Genomic DNA, 22,095 nt, shown 5'->3' on the forward strand with positions numbered 1-22,095 from the left:
AAGTTAACCTTTGTCAGTTAATTAATCAACAGCTAAGAGCTCATATTGAGGTAAGAAAACTGTCATTATTATTAATTGTGTTCGTGACAAAGAAATGACAAACTATAAGCTGCGATTTCATGGTAGGTACCTGTTTTTTATCACAGGTAATATGGCATTATATGTATTTCCCTTACATTTTTAAATATAAAATAGAAACAAATCAAATGCAATTCCGTCGTCTGTATTAAGCAGGTACCTACTATTCTTTAAAAAATGTGATATATTTTTTCGTCCGTAGATAATATCAGTAATATACAATTTAGAATATCGTGTAACTTTTTTAGTAAAATAAATCCATCACATCACAAGCGTTGTGAATTTTCTAATATTAATTTTCATACATTTTAGTAGCAAAACTTGACAGATTCTAGGTCATGTCATTTGTTGTCACTAAAACATGTCAAATCTGGCTCCCGTTAAATATACTGCCATTTGAATACGAGAGCGTCGCTAAAGCCAGCGTTAAACACCTCCAGCGCCGGGCGCTCATAAAAAGCGCTTACTTACGCCTAATCGCGCTTAAATATCGCCCTAATGAATGGAATAAAAGCGTCCGACCTCTGCCCGCAAGCTCCCTCTTACCAACCACCAATGGTTTTCAACCTTAAAGTAAGCTCTATAAGGTTGAATCTTAAGCGTCGTGTAAGTGGTGCTTATGATGTTTTCGAATTAATCACCGCTAAATGATGGGAAGATAGAATGAAATCAAGAGATGAACGGGCGCGCTGCACCGAAAATTGAACCTTACTGTGCCGTAACTAAGTTGATTCCAGATTAAACCCGCCGGCTTATAGTTTATTCGAAATTAAACTCTGCTGAGTGGTAACAAAGTCAATTATTGCGCGAGTCGGCGCAGTTAAGGGGGCGCTCTGTTTGTCGAGAGTTAATTTAGTTGTGGATGAACTCGGTTTGAGTGATTGATGTTTTTGGGCGATAGTGAGGGTGCGCTTAAACGGGTTTGGTGCCTTAATAACTAAATCTATTAGCTAATTTGGAGACAAATTGTTTACAAATGCTTAGTTTTTGGATAATATCACTAATTATACCTACTCGTTAAATACAGGACACCCTTACATGTTGTTTTTTATAGCCCTTGCTGTCTATAGGCTTATTTCAGGTCCACTATCAGATATATTAGGGCGGCTAAGGTGCTCAAAAATATCTTAACATGCACTGTAACGGCTTGATAATAGAGGCTTTATTCAGATGTTTGTGAATAGTAAGATATAAAAATCGACCGTCTCTTAAAGTCTTAAGTACCTATATGAGTAAAGATTCGAAGCTAAGTTTGTTTTTAAATTCGAATTAGGACTGTAAACTTTCAGTACTTGCCTACAACTAAGGCCTATACCTAGTAGTATTGATATATATTGTTGGGATAAGCTATGACCGATTGAAAATCATACATTTTTGTAAAAAATGCACATAAGTACACAAAGGTACATATAAGTAATATGTAAAGCTCCCTAATAACTGTAAGAAAGTCAGTCATAGTTTGATTTTCATAAAATTGCTTGTCAGTAAATCAAACTTAAAAATTAATATTCTGTTACGCTTAATTACGATAATTTATAACATGTACGAACCAATATCATTCGCGCCATTTTCACAGTAAAGTAATAAACCTTCCATTCCCCTCTATGTACGTAAGAAACAGTTACCTAATCTCCAAGGAGTCAGGCCTCCTCCATCGATCGCCGATACCCCTCCCAAACACAAACAAAAGAAAGACAACACTTATACAAGAAAAACGGGTGCGAGCGAGAAAGGTACTTTAGATGCAGCCAGCGGACCCAATAACCTGCCTTGCGGGGCACCAATACCGCGCTAAACTAAATTAGACTTTGTTGTGAAGAGTCAAGGTTGTTTTTTGTTTGAGGGGAAGTAATAATGTTTTGTCAGAGGGCTCTGATGAGGCGGGCCGCTTATTATATTGTCAGCGACAAGCCGTAGTTAGTTCTTAAATCAAAAGGAGTTCAGAGTCGATTACAAGTTTGGTGCGCGTGGCGGGGACGGGACGGGGCGTTCATTGTTGCTTATTTGTAACCTTTACACGTTTACATCACAAAGCAGAAGGTAATTTAGTTGACATAAGTGAAAAATCACGAAGCTTCCCTTTTGTGTTTGTACCATCTCCACACCTTATGCCTTTTGTAATATGGTCCACCGATGTACAGTTACGAGTGTTGCTGTTTGTTAGAAAACTGATGTGAAATTAAAGTCAAAGAACAAAATAATTTGAATAACTTTACTATGTTTTGAATAGCTTAATAGTATCTAACACTTTTAAGGCGTAACTTTATAGTAAAATTTAGGTATATACGAGTATCCCAAAGTAGGTTTTAAACTCTTCTAACTCTTTTTTTCTCTGTGTACAATGCACAATTGCACATGCAGTATTGCGTTTGAGATTATTTCATTAATTACCAAATAAGGTTTTTTCTTTTATTCTTTGCACGTTACTGTGTGCATGTTTCCAAGTGACTTTTACATAAACACTCTTCGCTGGTTATCACTAGACCTTATATCTTTCGAGTAAGGTTTTACGAAACGTTAGTTAACAGTGAGTTTCACGTCAATTAAGGGGGGTCTACTACAGACGGCAATCAATCGGCTGCGGCCAACAACGTCCGCCCGACAGCTCGCGGCCGCAGCTGCCAGGAAAAAGGAGGAGAGATACCGTTGTTGGCGGGCCACGCGGACAAATGGCTGGACCTACTACAAATACTTCCTATATTTTGTATTTGCAATCTACGTAATGTTTCCTATTGTCTAGGTAAAAAGTAACAAAACAGAAATTTGATAATACTTTATCAGATACTTAGATCGTCAAAAAATATCAATGTTGTTCAGTCTACATTGTAAGTGATTGTTGCAACGCGTGGATAGACCACACAGTACAATACTGATTAAAATGTTCTTTGTGAATATGTAAGCTTCAAATTTAAAATATTATACTAAAACTTCCTGACTTCTGTAAAACACAATAACTTGGATACATTACTACATTATTCCCTTTATTGCCTTTATATATTCCAATCATTGTCTTGATCCTATCAGATAATATTTATATTCAAATCAGTCTGAACACTGGCGCCTGTTTATTTCTCAGCTAAAAGAACCCGTCCACGAGGAAAACGTGTGGCTATTTCCGTCGAGTTTTAAAATACCAGTCGTCACCTGTCAGACACAGGGCAATAAGGCGAGTGGCGGAATACAAGTTATTCCTTTTGTAAACTCGGGGCATTGTCAGGCCGGACCATTTGAGAGACAACATTGTACGCCGAAAATGCGTTATGGCTGTCTGTAACGTAGGGCACCATCTACTGGGACTACTGTTGATAAAAGCACATTTATTATTAGCCCGGATTTTTTTTTAATTTCTTCGTTGCAGTAGTATCGATATAATGGTCGCTCTTGTCTACTCGACAGCGTGATAATAACAGTGTATGTCTCTTTCCATCGTACGGTATTAGAAAATGACGGTTATTTTATCACGCGGATAACGCCACCCATCATGGGGTACGCCTTCGTCTTCCGGCCGCGCTGTATCGCTACAAAACGAGGAGATTCCATTTATTCCTCACACTAATCTCATCGGCAACAAGAGGGGGGTTTGTGTTAGTTGATATTTGATATTTATGAGTCAAGTATTATACTTACATAAAAGCAGAACAGTATATTAAAAGTTGACGTAGGTACAAATTAAAATTAACGTTAAAATATTAAACTTCTAAATAAAGTTTGGGAATATTCAATATTCCAATACTTACATGTATTAGAATAGACTTTGACCAATATACGGTAGTTTGCTATTTTATATGTAATTGTTCGTCTATTGACAAAATTTATACCACAATTTATAAGTTAAAAATCAAAGGCATATTACATTTTCTCTTTGTTCGTATACTTATGTATGTAGACATTTATTGACTGTAACAATACATCGTGTATACGTGAAATTGTCAGCGATATTTAAAATCCTCTTTTGCCTGAACGTGAATTATTCATTCCTTTTGTCTCTTTTAAAAATTCAAGACAGATCAGTCAATAGTTTGATATTTTTTCAAGTAACGAAAATATAATTAAGTGGCGCGGTCGGTAGGATACAACTGAATCAAGTGTTAGAATTGTTTGAAGTTGACCGATGTCATTTGAATTATACAAGAAAGATAAATGTGTATTCTTGGTACCAAAACATTTCAGAGCTTCATATGATTTTGTAATTTACTTTGATGATGATGATGATGATGCTCTCCTGACCGATTTCGGCCCCAGCGACTGTGTGCTCTGGTCTAGGCAATTTTTAGCTCGTGTTATTATAGTGTAGCTGATCCACTCTCTGATGCGCTCTTAGGTGGCTCACGTACCCTATTTTCTTGCTAAATACTCGAGCACATTTTGGGCACGTCAGCACACCACCTACATAGTTGTAGGAAATTGAGGTTGGCGGCTGAGCCTTAAGCTCATCACGTTTTTTGCCGAGCTCACTGCGGCGTTCCGTCTCAAAAATGTTAACTCTATCATTAATGAGGCGCCGCCATTCGGGCCGCTGCGCTGCCTTCCGCTCCCAGTCAGAGGGCTCTAGTTGGCATCTCTTCATATGTCTTTTCAGAACATCCTTATATCGTAAGTACTTTAACTTTAACTTTTTCGTAATTTACTTTACTTGTTCCTTAAAAAAGGGCTTTTACTTAACTATATTCCATTTCATTATTTTGGTAACAGGCATTCGTAATTTTTCTTATATTTTTCGCAAAGTATTTGAATTAGTTAAATAATTGTATTGCCAAAACCTGTAGATAATACTTAGACGGCGCGCAAACTCGCCTGCGAATTTAGTTACACTATTGAGGTTACATTCAATTCAGCCGACCCATCTAATACCGCAATGTAATGCAACTCTAAATGTGCCTTAGTTCTAATTCAGATGAAAAGGTTTAAATAATCCTCTCGATGCTGTGACCCTCACGTGGCTCACGTTCACGTATACAGTCACACTTTTAATAAAACAGTAAAGTTGTGTGTGTGTGTGTGTGTCGCCGCAACTCAAACACTGCGAGCTATGTGACACCCTTCTGTCATGAAATGTAATAAAACTCTTTACCGACGTTTGTGTGTGGGTATTTACTCAGTACTGTACAATATAATTGTTCTGAGTTTTTTCATGATGTCGTTTGAGCTGGTATTTAGGATCTAACAAATACGATTAGAAAAGTCGTATGTTCACAAAAACTCGTTTTTAAATAGGTTTATTTTTAAACTGTCTATTCATGTTTCACTAACCCTACTAATTGGGTACTATTCATTACTAGTAATTAAAGCGGGTAGTAAGCACACAATTTAGTTTATTACAGCAAACTGAAGTAAGTACGAATTAGTTTATCTTGGACGTAACAGATACTCATCCTAGAAGTAGCCATCAGTCGCCAAATACCATTCATAATATATTTGAAATTCTTCTTCCTCTTTGTCCCGGCATTCTACCACGGCTCATGGGAGCCTGGGATTCGCTTGACAACTAATCCCATGATTTGACGTAGGCACTAGTTTTTACAAAAGCGACTGCCTTCTGACCTTCTAACCCAGAGGGGAAACTAGGCCTTATTGGGATTAGTCCGGTTTCCTCACGATGTTTTCCTTCACCGAAAAGCGACTGGCAAATATCGAATGATAATAAAATTCTAACATAAGTTCATAGTAGGGTCAGTAAGGAACACAAATGTATGGAAGTGCATGCACTTTAGTCTCAGGCGATGCCGCTTGGCACGATTGTTCCTTAGGTCAAACAAAGTTGATCTGGCCCGGTAGCCAGGAGATCGTACCATGCAGACCCCCCAAGAAGGGGAGGGGGGGAGGGTCGGCTCCCCAGGTCCAATCTATGCTATATTCCTTCCTAGTCTTAGCAACTAGGGCAAGTTATATATCATTTTCGTATAAATTAGGGACGAGGGATTCATTTCTGAAATAATTATTATGCCTTTCCATACAAAAAAAAAACGATTTTTGTACAAAACATGAAAATGTTATGTCATTTTTTGTGACAATTTTGGATGTTACAATCACAGTGTGGCGATTTGCACTAAATAAAAAATTGGACGATGTAGCCCATGTATTCTTTATTCTGGAAAATATCACTTTATAGTAGGCATTCATACATTATTTTGTAATAAAAAAATACTTTATAGCGCGTGGCGGTAACAATTTCCATACAAATGGAACTATGCCCAAAATCAAAGATTAAAAATATTTACTAAAACACTGAATTTGACATTTTAAAAGTTTAAATATAATGTTTAAATAATTTTACCATGCGTTTTTGCCCTTTTTTGGTACAAATTTGTTGTTTTTATTTTTCTTCCACACAAACTTTCTCCCCCCCCCCCCCATTTCCCCCCCTTAAGCGTTGATTATATAAAATTTTATTTTATTATAAACTTAAACCTGTCGCATTTAATTGATGTTGAAAATTTCAGCTTTATATCTTCAGGGGTTTAGATTGTATGATGTCTGGAAGTAAGCAGAGTTTTGTTAGATATTATAATGTATGGGATATTATGAAATAAAATGTCTTTAGCTCAAACACATGTAGATCCTAAACTACCGAACATTTTAACCTGAACGTTTGAACATCGATTAATTACAAAAGGAATAAGTTAGTTATAAAAACAAATTTAAAAATATCTACCCTTAAGGGGGGAAATGGGGGGGGGGGAAAGTTTGTATGGAGAAAAATAAAAACAACAAATTTGTACCAAAAAAGGGCAAAAACGCATGGAAAAATTATTAAAACATAATATTTAAACTTTTAAAATGTCAAATTCAGTGTTTTAGTAAACATTTTTAATCTTTGACTTTGGGCATAGTTCCATTTGTATGGAAATCGTTACCGCCACGCGCTATAAATTATTATTTTTATTACAAAAAAATGTATGAATGCCTACTATAAAGTGATATTTTCCAGAATAAAGAATACATGGGCTACATCGTCCAATTTTTTATTTAGTGCAAATCGCCACACTGTGATTGTAACATCCAAAATTGTCACAAAAAATGACATAACATTTTCATGTTTTGTACAAAAATCGTTTTTTTTTTGTATGGAAAGGCATAATAATTATTTCAGAAATGAATCCCTCGTCCCTAATTTATACGAAAATGATATATAACTTGCCCTAGTTGCTAAGACTAGGAAGGAATATAGCATAGATTGGACCTGGGGAGCCGAGTCTTTCACCCCCCCTTTTTGGGGGGTCTGCACGGTACGATCTCCTGTCTACCGGGCCAGATCAACTTTGTTTGACCTAAGGAACAATCATGCCAAGCGGCATCGCCTGAGACTAAAGTGCATGCTAAATGACCTTACTGACCCTACTATCAGAAAAACTCATTGGTACGAGCCAGGGTTTGAACCCGCGACCTCTGGATAGAAAGTCGCAGGCTCTTACCGCTAGGCCACCAGCGCTTTTTTCTTATAATTTATTCTAGTAATTTATTTGATAGGTATTTACGAAACAATAAAGCAATTAGTGAAATCCGTTTAATAGTCTATAAGCGCTGGATAATTGATTTGCGGCGGCGCTGCCCGCGCGGGCGGCGATAAAAATTAAATTAGTGTGACGCTTATCCATACGATACGATACGACACGCGTGCGACACGGCAACTACGTTTATAGTTGTGAGCATCCTAATAGACTTAATAAAACATTTGGACGTTTCGAACCCTTTACCTAGAGCGTTTGTAGTCAATTGATTATATTACGCGATATAATCTAATAAATATAATCAAAGACAATACATATGCGTAGGTATGTATTTAGTTTATTTTGCACAACAACCTTTTATTGGTAAACGGATTTTATAATTATTTTTAGTATTTGTTTAGCAGAATACCAAATAATAGTTGTAGCCAATCCTGCAACGCAGTGTCATATTGTCTCGACGTCAAGAGCCCGTGTCGTGTGTCGTATCGTGTAATGTAAAGTGCAGGGGCGCCGCTAAAGGGGCGACTTGTACTGGTTATTGGTCCCTCGACACAAGTTATCGCGTCCGTTGGGCTTGTGTAGGTCTTACTTTGGTATTTAAGCGTATACCTAAGTTCTATCTTCAATATACTGATTTTCATTATCCAATATACTATACTACAATACAATACAATAATCTTAGTCATAGAAGTGCTGACTGTACGTACACTTGCTCAGAACGAATATATTAATTATGCGTTATCTTTTATTTAAGAAAATTTACCCCAAGCCCTTAAATAGACTCATATCACAGCTCATATTATGTGAAATGACGAAGTGTAGGGTAGGTACTTAAAAATAAACTCATATCACCGATCATTTGTAAACCTAGTTACCATTTTGCATTTATTCATCCATCAAAACTGCATCAAATAACATCAACATTCATCAAGCACAAAGTCAAGTGTGTAAAAAATAATGAAAAGAATCAATTGCTCTTTGTCCTCTCCCTCTCAAACCCATATGTCCGTTCCACAAGTCAATTTACTGGTCGATTACAGCTAAAACACAACACAAGCACGACTAATCCAATTGCAAACGCAATCATATTCAAATTCCACCAATCAGCGCGCGGCGTTTTGGCGCGCAAATCTGACAGCTGTCATGCCGCCATCACTGTTTTTTGAGCGACAGATGCGCGGGCGGGAATGTTGTTTTATTTCAATTATTGTCGTTTTATTCAATCAGAACGTGTAACAAATGTATTTGAGAGTTGTTTGTATTAATTTGTTTAGTTGAGTGTCAAGTTACTGGCACTCCTTGCGACTATTAGCTACAGACACAAGAGGGAACATTTTTTACGTGAAGTTAGTGAAGATTACTAATATGATAAAAGTAAAATTATTTTAACACCCACGCGTCACAACTGTAAATGATTTAACTATCGTAAACAGTATTAAAAAATACTTTTAAATCTTCGATGAAAAGAATTAGACGTGTCTTACCTATAATGATCGACGCCAATTAAGAACCAAATTTCAAACAACCTAAACTTACCATAAATTAAAGCAGATAAGCAATTTTTAAAACCTATTGTAGGAGCTCTAGTTATCTTTAACGTAATAATACTTTATGGGTACAATCTCTCAAAAATAAACAAATAGGTCATAATATACCATAAAACCCCAATATCATATGACTTTATGGAAGAATAGATAAATGAATAATTTAGTTGCGTTACCTACGCTACGCAAATAGTGAGATAGCGATATATGAAAATAGCGAAGTTTTCCTGTTTATAACTCGACAATCGTCTCACGCGTCCCTATAATACGAATAAAACGACCTAAAATTAAGGCCAACTAAAAACAGTGACTCACAACAATAAAACACTAATTTATAAATGCCATTTGACTAACTTTTAAACTCGCTACGAGAAAATTAAAATTACAGCGCCATTCATTCTGAAAGTTCCAGCACTAAGTGTTAATATCACGCAGAACGCCGCTTAGACGCGCTGCCACGCCGATACAGCCCTTAATACAAGCAAACAAGGTTTTAATGACACATTATCATAATAAGAAATTTGTTGACGTATGTATAATGTCGAAACCTCACTTCTTATTGAGTTTCGCCGTTCAAAACTAGACTTAACTATAACTGTTGAAAGTTTATTTTTGGTTTGGCACGCGTGGGTTTTGAAGACGTGGTGGAGGTTGCAGGTGGAAATCGCGTGAGTGGCACTTATTAATAGCCATAACTGGTTGCGACAAATGTCCACGTTAATTCTTGTTAATTTTGTTCATTGGCGAGTCGGGGGAATTAATGTTCGGACTTAATGCTATAATTGTTGGGTCCAAAGCGGATTTGTTAATTCACGTGTATTTTTAATTAAGAATTTGGTTAATCTTAGTCGATTTAGATGCATTTATTTCTTATACCTTTACATAATACCTTAAATTGCGAGTTATCTTTTTTATAAATACTTAATTCATTCAAACAAGATAGAAAAAAATAATATTTAAACATATTAACTGAAGCTGGAGCAAAATTTCTTTGAGGATGTGTTAAAAACAATTCTACGTTATAAATTGCCTTAATACCACCACTTAATGCGTCAACGGAGAAAATTCTTTAGCGAGTCTATTCAAATAATCTCAAATAGACATTCTCGTTTAGCAAATCAGCTACGAAAACAGCCACTTTACTTATTCTTACCTCATATAATGGTAGTTAAAATAAAAAGCATCGCGTGACAAACAGACAAAAGCTCGCGTTACACCGTGCCGTCGTCGATCGTCGCCAGTCGAGAGCGTTTACGATCTAACGATCACACGATCACACGATCAAACCTCGGTAATTGATGCGCCATGCATTAAACGGCTTTACGGGCTATAACTCGGCGACACTACCCGAAAACTAACTTGTTTATTCCCATTGGTAAGAGTGGCACATTTCTCTATAGTGCCAGCGAAACTTGACCTCTTTGCACAGAACATCAAATTCTCACTGTCCAACAAAACCGATGATTGACACAGCGAATCATGTTCTCTCTAACATAGTTAGGTGACATATCATGCGTTCCTTCTCAATAGATTGCCTTATTACTGATTGGAGTAGTCATGAGTAATGTGCAACCAAACAATTGAATAATATACCTACCTACACTCAAGATCCAAATAACTACGCTTACCTACAAAAAATATTCTACTAAGCAATTTAAAATGCTATTAAAATAACATCTTAGATCCCTCTATATACTCGTAGGTATACCATTTTGTAAATATTTGCTGTATGCAAGATTTCATAATCAAATTCTCACTCGATGACATTGGCCTTATTGGCTTATTAGATTGTCAAATAAATAATTTACTCGGAAGACGGATGTCTTCAAGAAATCAAGGAACGTACAGAATGAGAATCGTGATCCCTTTTTGAAGTCGGCTAAAAGTGTATTTATACCGGGTCACCTGAGTTTTCGACTTGCCGATCATTTGTAACAAACTAATAAGTTATAAGAACCAGTACGAGCTCAATCACGACTATTCCAGGCAACTAACATCGCGTTAGCAGGACCGATTCCTCCAAGCGACATACTGTTCTATACAGCACTATCTAAAGGACATTTTTGAACATTACCATACATTCGTGGTGTCAAGTTGTAGTGTGAAATGATTCAGGGGTGGCATCGCGTGCCGGGTTCGATTCCGAACGACATGCACGGCTGTCAAATGTATTAAATTCGGGTAATATACGGCGAGTTGGGAAAGTTGGAGCGTCGTTTGGAACACGTTAACAAGTTCCAAGAGCTCCATCGAGGCAATGACTTCTGGCGAGACCTTCACTCGTGTTTTATTGTAACTATCGTATTGGATACATTAACAACCTGTCTGTCTCTCCTGAAACGTATGTCAGCTACACATGCAATACATATCTACTATTGAAGACTCGGTTATTATTACACCTTATAGAACCGAAAATTGTTGCATAGATCCGAATATCTATAATCCATCTATTGGGAATATTAAAAAGGAGAAACTGTTTAAAATAGGATAAAATAAACTCAGGAAGTCAAAAACGAATAGGCACGACTAAAACTATTTAATTAGAGTTTTCTTATAATTACAATATAAGAAACTCAGTAGTTATCAGTACAACGATATAAGTACGATACAATCAGCAATAACATTCGCTTAGCACCTTTGCATACAAACGTTTATGTAGAGGGCGAGGGGGTACCTTCTCTGCAGCTGACTGTATATAACCTAGTAATTACTAATCAAATTTATGTACTTTATCGCAAAATAAAAGTATAAAAGAGAAGGAAAATACGCTTCTTATTAAAGTTCCTATCCTTTCAAAAAGCTAAATAATCAAATCAAATCAACTCTAAACATTCAAGATAAGTGTCATCAACAAAAGTTCGCAATCTCAATGGCCATTAACCACTTAGAGGCGATGAAGTCAAAGCCGTACAGCAATAAAACGGCGCGGGTCGTGTGCGTCGCGCGACGCTGTCGTGTCTGTGTCGTGTCGTGTCGTGTCGTGTCACCATAATATTTACGACGCTCGCAAGGTTGTCACGCGGGAGAAATTATTGTGTTTGTTTTAGGATATTATTTCATAGTAATTTTAAATGTATGTGACATTTGTTGACATTTTAAGCAAGTTTGTATGTAGGCTGGTGTAATAAATGAAAGCGAATTTTAATTTAATTGTCAACGTCACGCAGAATAATTAATTTGATATATCTACGCCTGACCTGACCCCTTGTGTTAAATATATTATGATAAGAAATTTTACCTACATGTAAACGTGTGTAAAATAATGTTCCAAGTTCCAATAACCATTACAATAGTAAATATTTCTCATAACATACAGCATAATTAATTATTATTAATTTAGCAGCATTATTTTTGTTTTGTTTTGTCCGTTTTATGTACTTAAACCTGTTATGTGCAATAAAGTAACATACATACATACATATATAATAAACCTAAGTACATACTTGTAAGTATAGGTATGTCCAGCGCTTGTCGACTTGTTGTATGTAATATATATGTTTGTGTACCTATCCCAGTAACTAGCAAGCTAAACTTCCTCAGACTCGTGTTAGTTAAAATCGCAAGTGTTGGACTCGGAACCGAAAGGCCAATTAGGAACTAATTGGGTTAAAAAGTTGAACGGCATAAATCTGAGGCAAGTTGGTAACCCTGCGGGTGAGCGATGGTGTCGGCCCGTGCCACCGTGCCATGTGGGGTTCAGCCAACGTTGGGACATGGCACAGTGTTACTAAAGACAGTAACATATGTATATGCGAACATGTTCGATAGGTACCCAGTGTTTATGAGTTATTACGAGCCATAAGAGTCCACTATAGGTAGTAACATTTGCCCGGACTTGAATTTCATTTCATTTCATTTATTCAGTCACAATTTACATTGTATAAGAATATAAATTATAATTAAAATTAAAAATAGAACTTAAATTATATCATGCAACTATAGCAATTATTTACAAGACTTAATAATATTATTATATAATATTTACAAATGTGGTATGTCAGAATAATTATTGAAATGTTAAGTATTGTAGGTTTAGTCAATAAAGATTATTATCATTAATAAAGTCCTGGACAGAATAATAGGACTTCCTTAAAAGAAACGCTTTAAGCCTTGCATTGAAAATACGATGACCTACTATAGATTTCAACTCGATTGATAATTTATTAAATCAATATAATGAAGTGAGGGAGTTATTTCATAAACGTCACGTTTTCATAAAAAAACTACATTATCACACTTTGTTATTGCAAAAGCCATGCAGAATAATCCGTCCGACCCTGGGTACTGAACAAGTGAACATAAGTAGATCGATCGCCACAATAATCCAGTGCTCACCTTATCCATCGGTTCCCAGCGACACCGACCGATCCAACCTTAATGTGTACCATCACCATTTTAAACTGAAGATGTGCTACTTTAGATTAGGTACATTGCGTCTATATGTACCAACGTTGGAGCCAATAAGCAAACGTGGAAACATGATATCTGTTACGATGAGTACGAGACTTGACAAGAATGTGCACGCTTTCATAAAAATAACAAATGTATCCGTTCAGTTTATTTGTTATGACTGTTTGTGTTCGTTTCTTTTGTACAATAAAACACATTCTTGGTACTTTATGTTCCAAGTTTAACTAAGTATGATATTGTTTGCATACACATATACGGTGAGAGTTACAAAACATATAAAAATAAGACTTAAAATTATCACGTTTGGTAAAAGGTACGGGCTAACATAAGCTGCACCAGCCATTTCATTACAGGCCTGTGCACACCGTGCACGTGCGCGTGCGGCGTTGTAGTACACAGATCCTTATGAGAGATGGCACACCGCTTGCGTGACGTGTGTGTGTGCGGCTCCAACATTTTAGCGCACACACACGCGCACGTCACGCACACGCAAGCCGGTATGGCTCGGCCTTACAACTATATATGTTCGCATAATGCTGACCCTTTTTTGGATTGTTGGTTCCATAGAAAAGTAGTTTGGTTTCATACCGGTTTGATTTCAGTAATCACTCGGAGGAATTCCAGCTACTTATAGAATAAACGTTATATAATATAATATGTATCGTTATATAGCGTTATTTTCAATTACTTCCAGGTGTGGTTCCAGAACCGGCGCGCAAAATGGCGACGACAAGAGAAGATGGAAGCGGCTCGACTCGGCCTGTCAGAGTATGGCTGCGGCGGCGGAGTCCCCAGGCTAGGTGGACTGGGACTGCCTGTGGACCCCTGGCTAGCACCTCCCCTACTCACGGCACTACCTGGTGAGCATTTCATTCTTTATCCATGTTTTCTCATGACAGGGTCACGGGTGCATTAGGACTTCTTCAATGAGGGTTCTTCCGAGGGTAGGGGAGGGGAGGAGAGGGTACATACACATCCCATTATTTGATTGAGCTGAATCTTCACATACATATGAAAATTGGATGACAATATAATATTATAGTATCACCAAGCTGATCTGATTATGGACACAGGAGGGGACCATCATCATCATCTCCTAGCCGTTTTCGGCTACAACGACTTCTTTGCTCCAGCTGAGAGCGTCGCTGGTGCGCTCTCAGGTGACTGACGTAGCCAATTTTTGCAGCAAATACCACATTCGCTACAGGTCAGCACCCCTCCGACATAATTATACGTGATGATATCTGTGATAAATCAACGCGATCTAAATACATGAGTTTGGGCTTGTTACAATTTTCTCAATATTGCCTATACAGCTATAATAAAAGCTAGGAAAAATGATTTTTTAAAATAAAAAACTCTTTTTTTAAATTTAGAACAGGATACCTGACACGTTTATTCCTGCAGGTTTCCTGAGCCACCCGCCCTCCGGCTACCCGAGCTACCTGACGCCGCCGGCGCCGGCGCCCGCGCCGCCGCCCGACCCGCGCTCCTCCTCCATCGCGGCGCTGCGCATGAAGGCCAAGGAGCACGTCGAGTCCCTCAGCAAGGGCCTGCAGATGGTCTAATCCTACCACTAGTTACGTAACACATGGACGGTGCGAGAACTCGAATCCAAGTTTAGGTTACGCTCCGCATGAATACCGAGGAGTATTATGGACATCCCTTAGCAAAGGCCTGCAGATGGTCTAATCCTACCACTAGTTACGTAACACAGGTGGACGGTGGGAGAACTCGAATCCAAGTTTAGTTTGCGCTCCGTATGAATACCGAGGAGTGTTATGGACATCCCTTGGCAAAGGCCTGTAGACGGTCTAATCTTCTTCTAGCTACGTAACTCAGATGGTGGCATCTACTTAGTTAGATTGCTGGTCCCTGAGGTATATTGCAACATCAAACGATCATAAATGTTCAGACGAAATGTAACGAAACCTGCATGCGAGTTCTTGCATCGTCTAAATGAGCTGTAACTCAAATAATAGATGTGGGAAGTCAAAAAATCCAACGAAACGGAAGAACCGATTTGAGTCGCTATTTCCTTGATAATTTACGTTCCTGTTGTTACCACATTCGTTTTGCGATTAGAGCGCTTAATCTGTCACTCGGTGTAACAATGTGATCAACCAAAATAATCGCTAGTTTTCCGCTGCTCCAAGTGCTGCAAACTTGTAGCAGTAACGCTGCATTCAGATTGTAGCCTTTATGGCAATTATGTAATACGGAATTTCTTGTTCGACTCTGCACATCTATTAATTTGAGTGTTTGTGTAATTAAGACTCAAATCCCTTGAAGAATTTATATTGTTGGATTACATTAAGGCTGGTCTTGACATCTATAATTATGTAGACTTCAATACTGTAATATTGAATGGCTAAATTGGTTAATTATTAAGTTATTTCATAATGAGGTCAAGAGTTCCTTTTTCATGACTCTAACTAAACGGAATTAGGTACAGAGTGATATGTTCCAGTGGACTCAATTTATGTTTCTAAAACAAGTTGTGATGGCAATATCACAACTTGAATATATTGTATAGATATATATAACATTTTTTACACAATTATAGATTTTCCAGAAATTTAATATTTTGCTTGAAGAGTTTTTTTGATCTATTAATGTGTTTAATGAAATACTCCACAGCCTACCAAAACCTAAAAGAGTTTGTCGCACCTTAAATAACCTATTGTTATCTTTTTTGTAGTAATTTTGAATGTGTCCTTATTGTTTCCACACTTTCTTTAGATCTCTTCATCAGTATTCGTTAATGTAATAAAGACTTGCGTGATGAAAGCAATACTATTATATGTTTAAGACTCCGAAACTGTACATAATAGAAGAGTCTACCTAATAGGCTGCCTTTCCACAATGACTGCGGTGGAGATGAGGGGAGAGGAGAGGAGTGTGGGAATTAACCAAAGCATTGGTTGTAATGAACATATTTACTTCGCTCCACTGGTATACAACATACAACCAATGCTATTTATGATTCCCCCATAGCACGCGTCCTCTTATCTCCGCTTCAGTGTAAAGGCAGTCATATATTACGCATTCCCTTAGTTAATGTATATTTCATGTTTATGTAAAACCTTCACAACCCTAGAAGTACTAAATACTGTTCTTTTTTTTTTCAAACTTTTTGTAACACATACACCATATTTTTCTAATAACCGACGTTAAGGCACACATTGATTAGCTACAATATGCTACGTTTCATAGATCGGCTGTGTCGGAACGTGTCGCATTTCGAGTATTTTTATTAAGAAATCGAAGAAGTTTTTGTTCCATTTATCAGTCCGATCGGCACAGCACGCGGCAGTGCGCTATCAATTGGTGAATTGCCGAGACTACTCGTATGCTCGAATGACATTTTGTAATTTTTATTTCTCATTTGAAACTGAGTAAATTTTTCTAATAATATTACAAGCTAGAATATTTTGTACGGGTTGTGGCCGGTTTTAGGTTAGTATGGTCAGTTCATAGAATGTATTGTAAATAATGTTTGTATTAAATTGTACATTTATTGTAAGAGTAGGCACCTATTTAAATTGCATATAAATATTATTTAAGATATACTGAGCTAGAAGTTTAATTGATTATTTTTGATTATGATTAACATAAAATCTTTTTAGAGTAAGATGTATTCGAATAATTATAAATTATATTGCAGAATGTCATGTGATTCCGAATAAACGTAATTACAACATACAACATAATAGAATAATGGGTGAATTTTTAGGCATAGGGAAGCGTCACGTGTATGAACATTTCATGAATACGAAATACTGTCCGATTTGAACTTTAAGATACGTCAATTAATAGATCTAGAAACGATATGGATTAGATGTCTCCGTGTCAAATGTGACGATTTCGTTTGCAGAAACATCACATTTGACACTGACATATATAATCCATATCGTTTCTAGATCTATTAATTGACGTATCTTACAGTTCGAATCGGGCCGGTAGGCACACTAGAAATGTAAAAAAAACGTGACCGTTTTTGAACCTCATAACGGCCGTTTGGATACACTAATACAGCTTTTCGTATTTAAAGCTAACGTTTTGAGCTTTAAATACGAAAAGCTGTATTCAGGAGATCCGGTGCTTGTTTACACCATTTAAGCAAATATGGATGCTATCATAATTTCTGTATTCAATACTTGCACTGACATCATTCCAATTTTGGCCGCAGTTTTGATATATTTCGACAGGCAATCTTATATTAGAGAAGCTTGCCTTGTATGTTTTTGGAATTACCCGACGTTCTAAAGTACATATTTCGGAATAATTCGAATACACCTTAAATTTGAGTGTTCTTTGTCGCCGAATTTAAAGGCAATTTCCAACGGGTTTATTGCAGTTGTAAAGGTCGATTCTAATTGAAGACTCTGTTATCTGAAACTACACGAAGATGGTGATGGCGCATCTCACGCACCACTCTCACTTCATTCGCACGCACCAACCAGCGTGAGCGATCTTCAAGGTCGTATCAAAATAAGATCAAAACCGTAACAAGTTGTTAAATCAGAATCAAGCTCATGGTCTGGGACTTATTTAGAAGTGTGATTTATGTGGAAGTTTTTACAAATGCAAGTTTTCTTACTATAAACGAGTTTTTCTTTTACTACTTTTCAGTCTTTAATGTAAGGTAGTTTTTTTCTATCCTGTATACATTTAATTACCTATATTTACTAAGAACTGTTTGCTCACTTCACTTCACAGCTACTTGTAAATATCGAAGGCTAAGTAATTTAATATTAGATTATTATTTATGTGTATATATTGGTGTATGTAGGAATAAATACAATAATAATAACGTAAGAAAAATATCAAATATAGTACGAGAGATTAATAAATAAATGTGTTCTTATAACTATGACTATATTTATTTTTCCCTTTTTAGGGTTCCGTACCCAAAGGGTAAAACGGGACCCTATTACTAAGACTTCGCTGTCCGTCCGTCCGTCTGTCCGTCTGTCTGTCACCAGGCTGTATCTCACGAACCGTGATAGCTAGACAGTTGAAATTTTCACAGATAATGTATTTCTGTTGCCCCTATAACAACAAATACTAAAAACAGAATAAAATAAAGATTTAAGTGGGGCTCCCACATACAGCAAACGTGATTTTTGACCAAAGTTAAGCAACGTCGGGCGTGGTCAGTACTTGGATGGGTGACCGTTTTCTTTTTGCATTTTTTTCCGTTTTTTTTTTCTTTATGGTACGGAACCCTTCGTGCGCGAGTCCGACTCGCACTTGCCCGGTTTTTTCACTTCTTACAAGTATGTATTTAATAATTTGTTAGTTTTGAAGTTGATGAGTGCATGGGCAAGATACGATCACTCTAGATGTACATCCTGCAAGTCATATCAAGTTTATCTTCCTTTCAACAAATAACCAAATTATAATATTATGTAAATACGGCTCCAGAATTAAGCATAACACCATATCTAACAACTTCATATATAAATGTCTTCGCTGTAAATTCATCAAAATTTGTACGTTTGAGCTATAAATTAACTTTCAAATTAATTAGATTGATATCCAATGAGAGGCTTACGTAATCAAATCAAAGAAGCGTAATTAGAAATATTTAATTAAATTTGGTGGAGTTGCTACGAACCGTAGATGCGAAGATCGTAGCACGCCTACGCCGTAGCAAAAAGGCGCGTGGAGCCTATTCGAGGGTTACTATTTTTATTTGAATTTTTTTAATATGATAGGACTTGCAGTGCTTCTCACTGATGATCTGTTAAATGACTATTTAAAAGGCCTACTTGAATAAATAATATTCTGACTCACTGCCCGATTCGAACTTTAAAATACGTCACTTAATAAATCCAAAATAGAAACGATATGGATTCTTCGTTTCTTCAAACAAAAACGTGACTTTTGACACTGACACACCTAATCCATATCGGTTCTAGATTTATTAATTGACGTATCTTAAATTTCAAATCGGGCAGTCGTTATGCAGATGCTCATTTGGACAACAAACCAGTTTCACTGCAAAAACTAAAAAAAACACAACAAGTTTTGTCAAATCAAAATAAGGTTTTAAACTCGAATTACTGTTATGTAGGTATTTTTTTAACACGTTTGTTGTTAGTCAAATGAATAAGAATAAGAATTTATTAGCACAAAAAATAGCATAAAACATTGTTACTTTAGCTCAAATAAGGGTTTGTTCATCGGGTGTAGATTTGAGCAAGAGGGCCTACATTCCGTGTAGCCGAATAGTTAATAGCACGTTTAATGACAGCGTTGTTAATGAGTTTGGTGAATTAATTAGGCGCGTTAACTGCTCTAATAACGGTCCTTGACGATAAACAGAAAGGAAGGGTAAGCTTGTTGTAAGTAGGAGACCTATTAGATGTTAAAAAATATTAACTTTGTTATTGTAAACATATACATACGACATTGACATTATCCTATATTTTGCGCGCACCAATAATGTAGGTATACCTACCGTTCAGATTCAGACGACACCAGTCCAGCATTGCTGCTGCATTACTAATGAGTAAATGCGGCCGACTGTATTACCTACTGCCGGAAACGTCAAAAATATAAATGGATATGGATTGATAAAATTATCTTTTTGAGATTTCTAAATTAGTATAAAGAAGAGACAGTTATCCTCGACTACGACCAGTGAAACCTGCGCCTGCGTCGAAACGTTAGAAAGAAAGGGAGATAACAAAAAAAAATCGAGATAAACCAGGATTTAAATTATACAGGAGGATATAATACAGGAGGATCTGAACAGTATCATTAAGTGGGCGCATGATAATGGTATTATAATTAATATTGCGAAAACAAAATGTATGCACATTTACTCGCCCTACAATAAGTGTATAACAGGAGCACCAAAGATTATAGGCCATGACTATGACTGTCTGCATAGCGGTGTCCTTTCCTCTTGTCACTGTGAGGGAGTCGAGGTGGTGGAAAGTTACAAGTACCTGGGCCTGACAATAGACTCCCGGTTCACCTGGAGTGCACATGTGGAGCTGGTGTGTGAGAAGCTACGGGCGGTGCTTGTGAAGTTTCACCATCTCAAGTTTTTCACAGACAGAGCAACCTTATATACGGTCTACTATGCGCTTACTGACTCGATACTTTCTTATGGCCTGAGCACTTATGGCAGAACATTTAAAACATATCTTGATAAAATTAAACACCTACAGATTAGATTTATGAAAGCTCTAGTAGATGAAAGGACAAAACAACTTTGTAAAAAGGATTATAATAAATTATTTCTTAAATGTAATATGTTGCCGGTCTTTGAGAAAGTATCATTCCAGATTGCACTAGAACAATATGGACCATGTGAGTTTAAAGTCCCGGTAACTAACCCACTTTTGTGTAGAAAGTTGGCTAATGAAGCGTTGATTGTAACTAGAACAGTTAATTATTATGGCAAGAGGACCAGGTCCTATCTTGTTCCTAAAATCTATAACAACATACCCTTAAATATCAGGAAAAGCGCCAGCAAAAATGTATTTAAGTCTAAATTTAAAAAACTCATGTTAAAACAATATGAAGCTAGGATAAACTTAAGTTAAAGAATGTCATGTTATATTGAACTTTTTTGTAACTTATATTAGTATCTAAAAATAGTTTAAAATACCTAAATTAAGTAAAATAGCCTATAAACAGTATGTAAAAAGAGGAGCCTATTTCTGCCAACAAACTGTTATACAGTTTGGCGGAGGTTGTACCTATCATGTAAGAATATGCTGTTCCGTGAATAAATGGTTTATTTATTTTATTTTTTTATTTTAAATATGTTTTAACATGTGTTGAAAACGCGAAAGTTTTAGATGTAATAGTAATAAATAAAAAAGTGACAAAATGTGAGGGTTTGTTACGATAACTTAGGGAGCCACTTGTGCTTGGTATTTATGAAACGACGTGGTCACATTATCGGTCTTTTTTCCTTAATGCCTAAAAATTAAATTAAAAAATTAACCGCTTAATGCTTATCGGCCATCAGGCATGTAAGCTCGTTAACCGCCTGCGCAATAAGCACAACAGTTAAACATGAACAAATCGCGCCGCACACGCGACCGGATTAATCGTAATCTTATGCACTCATTACTCCCGCGGCCCCAAATATTGTAACTCGTGGTAGATGGTTGGTGTTTTACGTCGTTGTTGGTTGGAGAAAAGAATTACGGTCGCCGCAGCAATTATCATTAGTGGTTTAGCAATTAGACGGAGTTCATAAAATATTGTAATGGAACGACAGAACGGAGAGAAGCTGAAACGACGGTTTAATAGTTATTTGTATATAAGGGAGAAAATTCGAGTCTTATTAGAGAAAGGTTCTAAATTCTGAAAGTGACTTGAATAAATAATATCTTGAGCGTTACGAGGGTTTCATTCAATACCGATACGCTTGCACCAATACGAGGAAAATAATAGCTGTAAAAGATTACAAATCCAATTCCAAACGAAACAAGATAATAAATACCTTACACTCTACATGCCTCCACATGTTTTCGATATAGAACTTTTGAATTCCCAAAATAACATGGACAAAAAAAATTGAAATACTTAACTCAAAGTCTCGTAAAACTGAGCTCTTTTAATTTAGACTCGAATTGTTAAGT

At 36.6% G+C, this 22,095-nt stretch overlaps 1 protein-coding gene across 1 annotated transcript in view; it reads left to right on the plus strand.

Moving 5' to 3' along the window:
• LOC134679464 (retinal homeobox protein Rx3-like) overlaps positions 1-17,230 on the plus strand; it is a 53,680-nt gene extending 36,450 nt beyond the window's left edge. Inside the window, exons 3-4 of the mRNA XM_063538391.1 lie at positions 14,175-14,340; positions 14,888-17,230. Coding sequence (XP_063394461.1) covers positions 14,175-14,340; positions 14,888-15,048 — 327 coding nt within the window. The 3' untranslated portion in view covers positions 15,049-17,230. The remainder of the gene's footprint in view (positions 1-14,174; positions 14,341-14,887) is intronic.
• The last annotated feature ends 4,865 nt before the right edge of the window (positions 17,231-22,095 follow it).

Source organism: Cydia fagiglandana, chromosome 2 (genome assembly GCF_963556715.1).
Source record: "Cydia fagiglandana chromosome 2, ilCydFagi1.1, whole genome shotgun sequence".
NCBI classification, from domain to species: domain Eukaryota; kingdom Metazoa; phylum Arthropoda; class Insecta; order Lepidoptera; family Tortricidae; genus Cydia; species Cydia fagiglandana.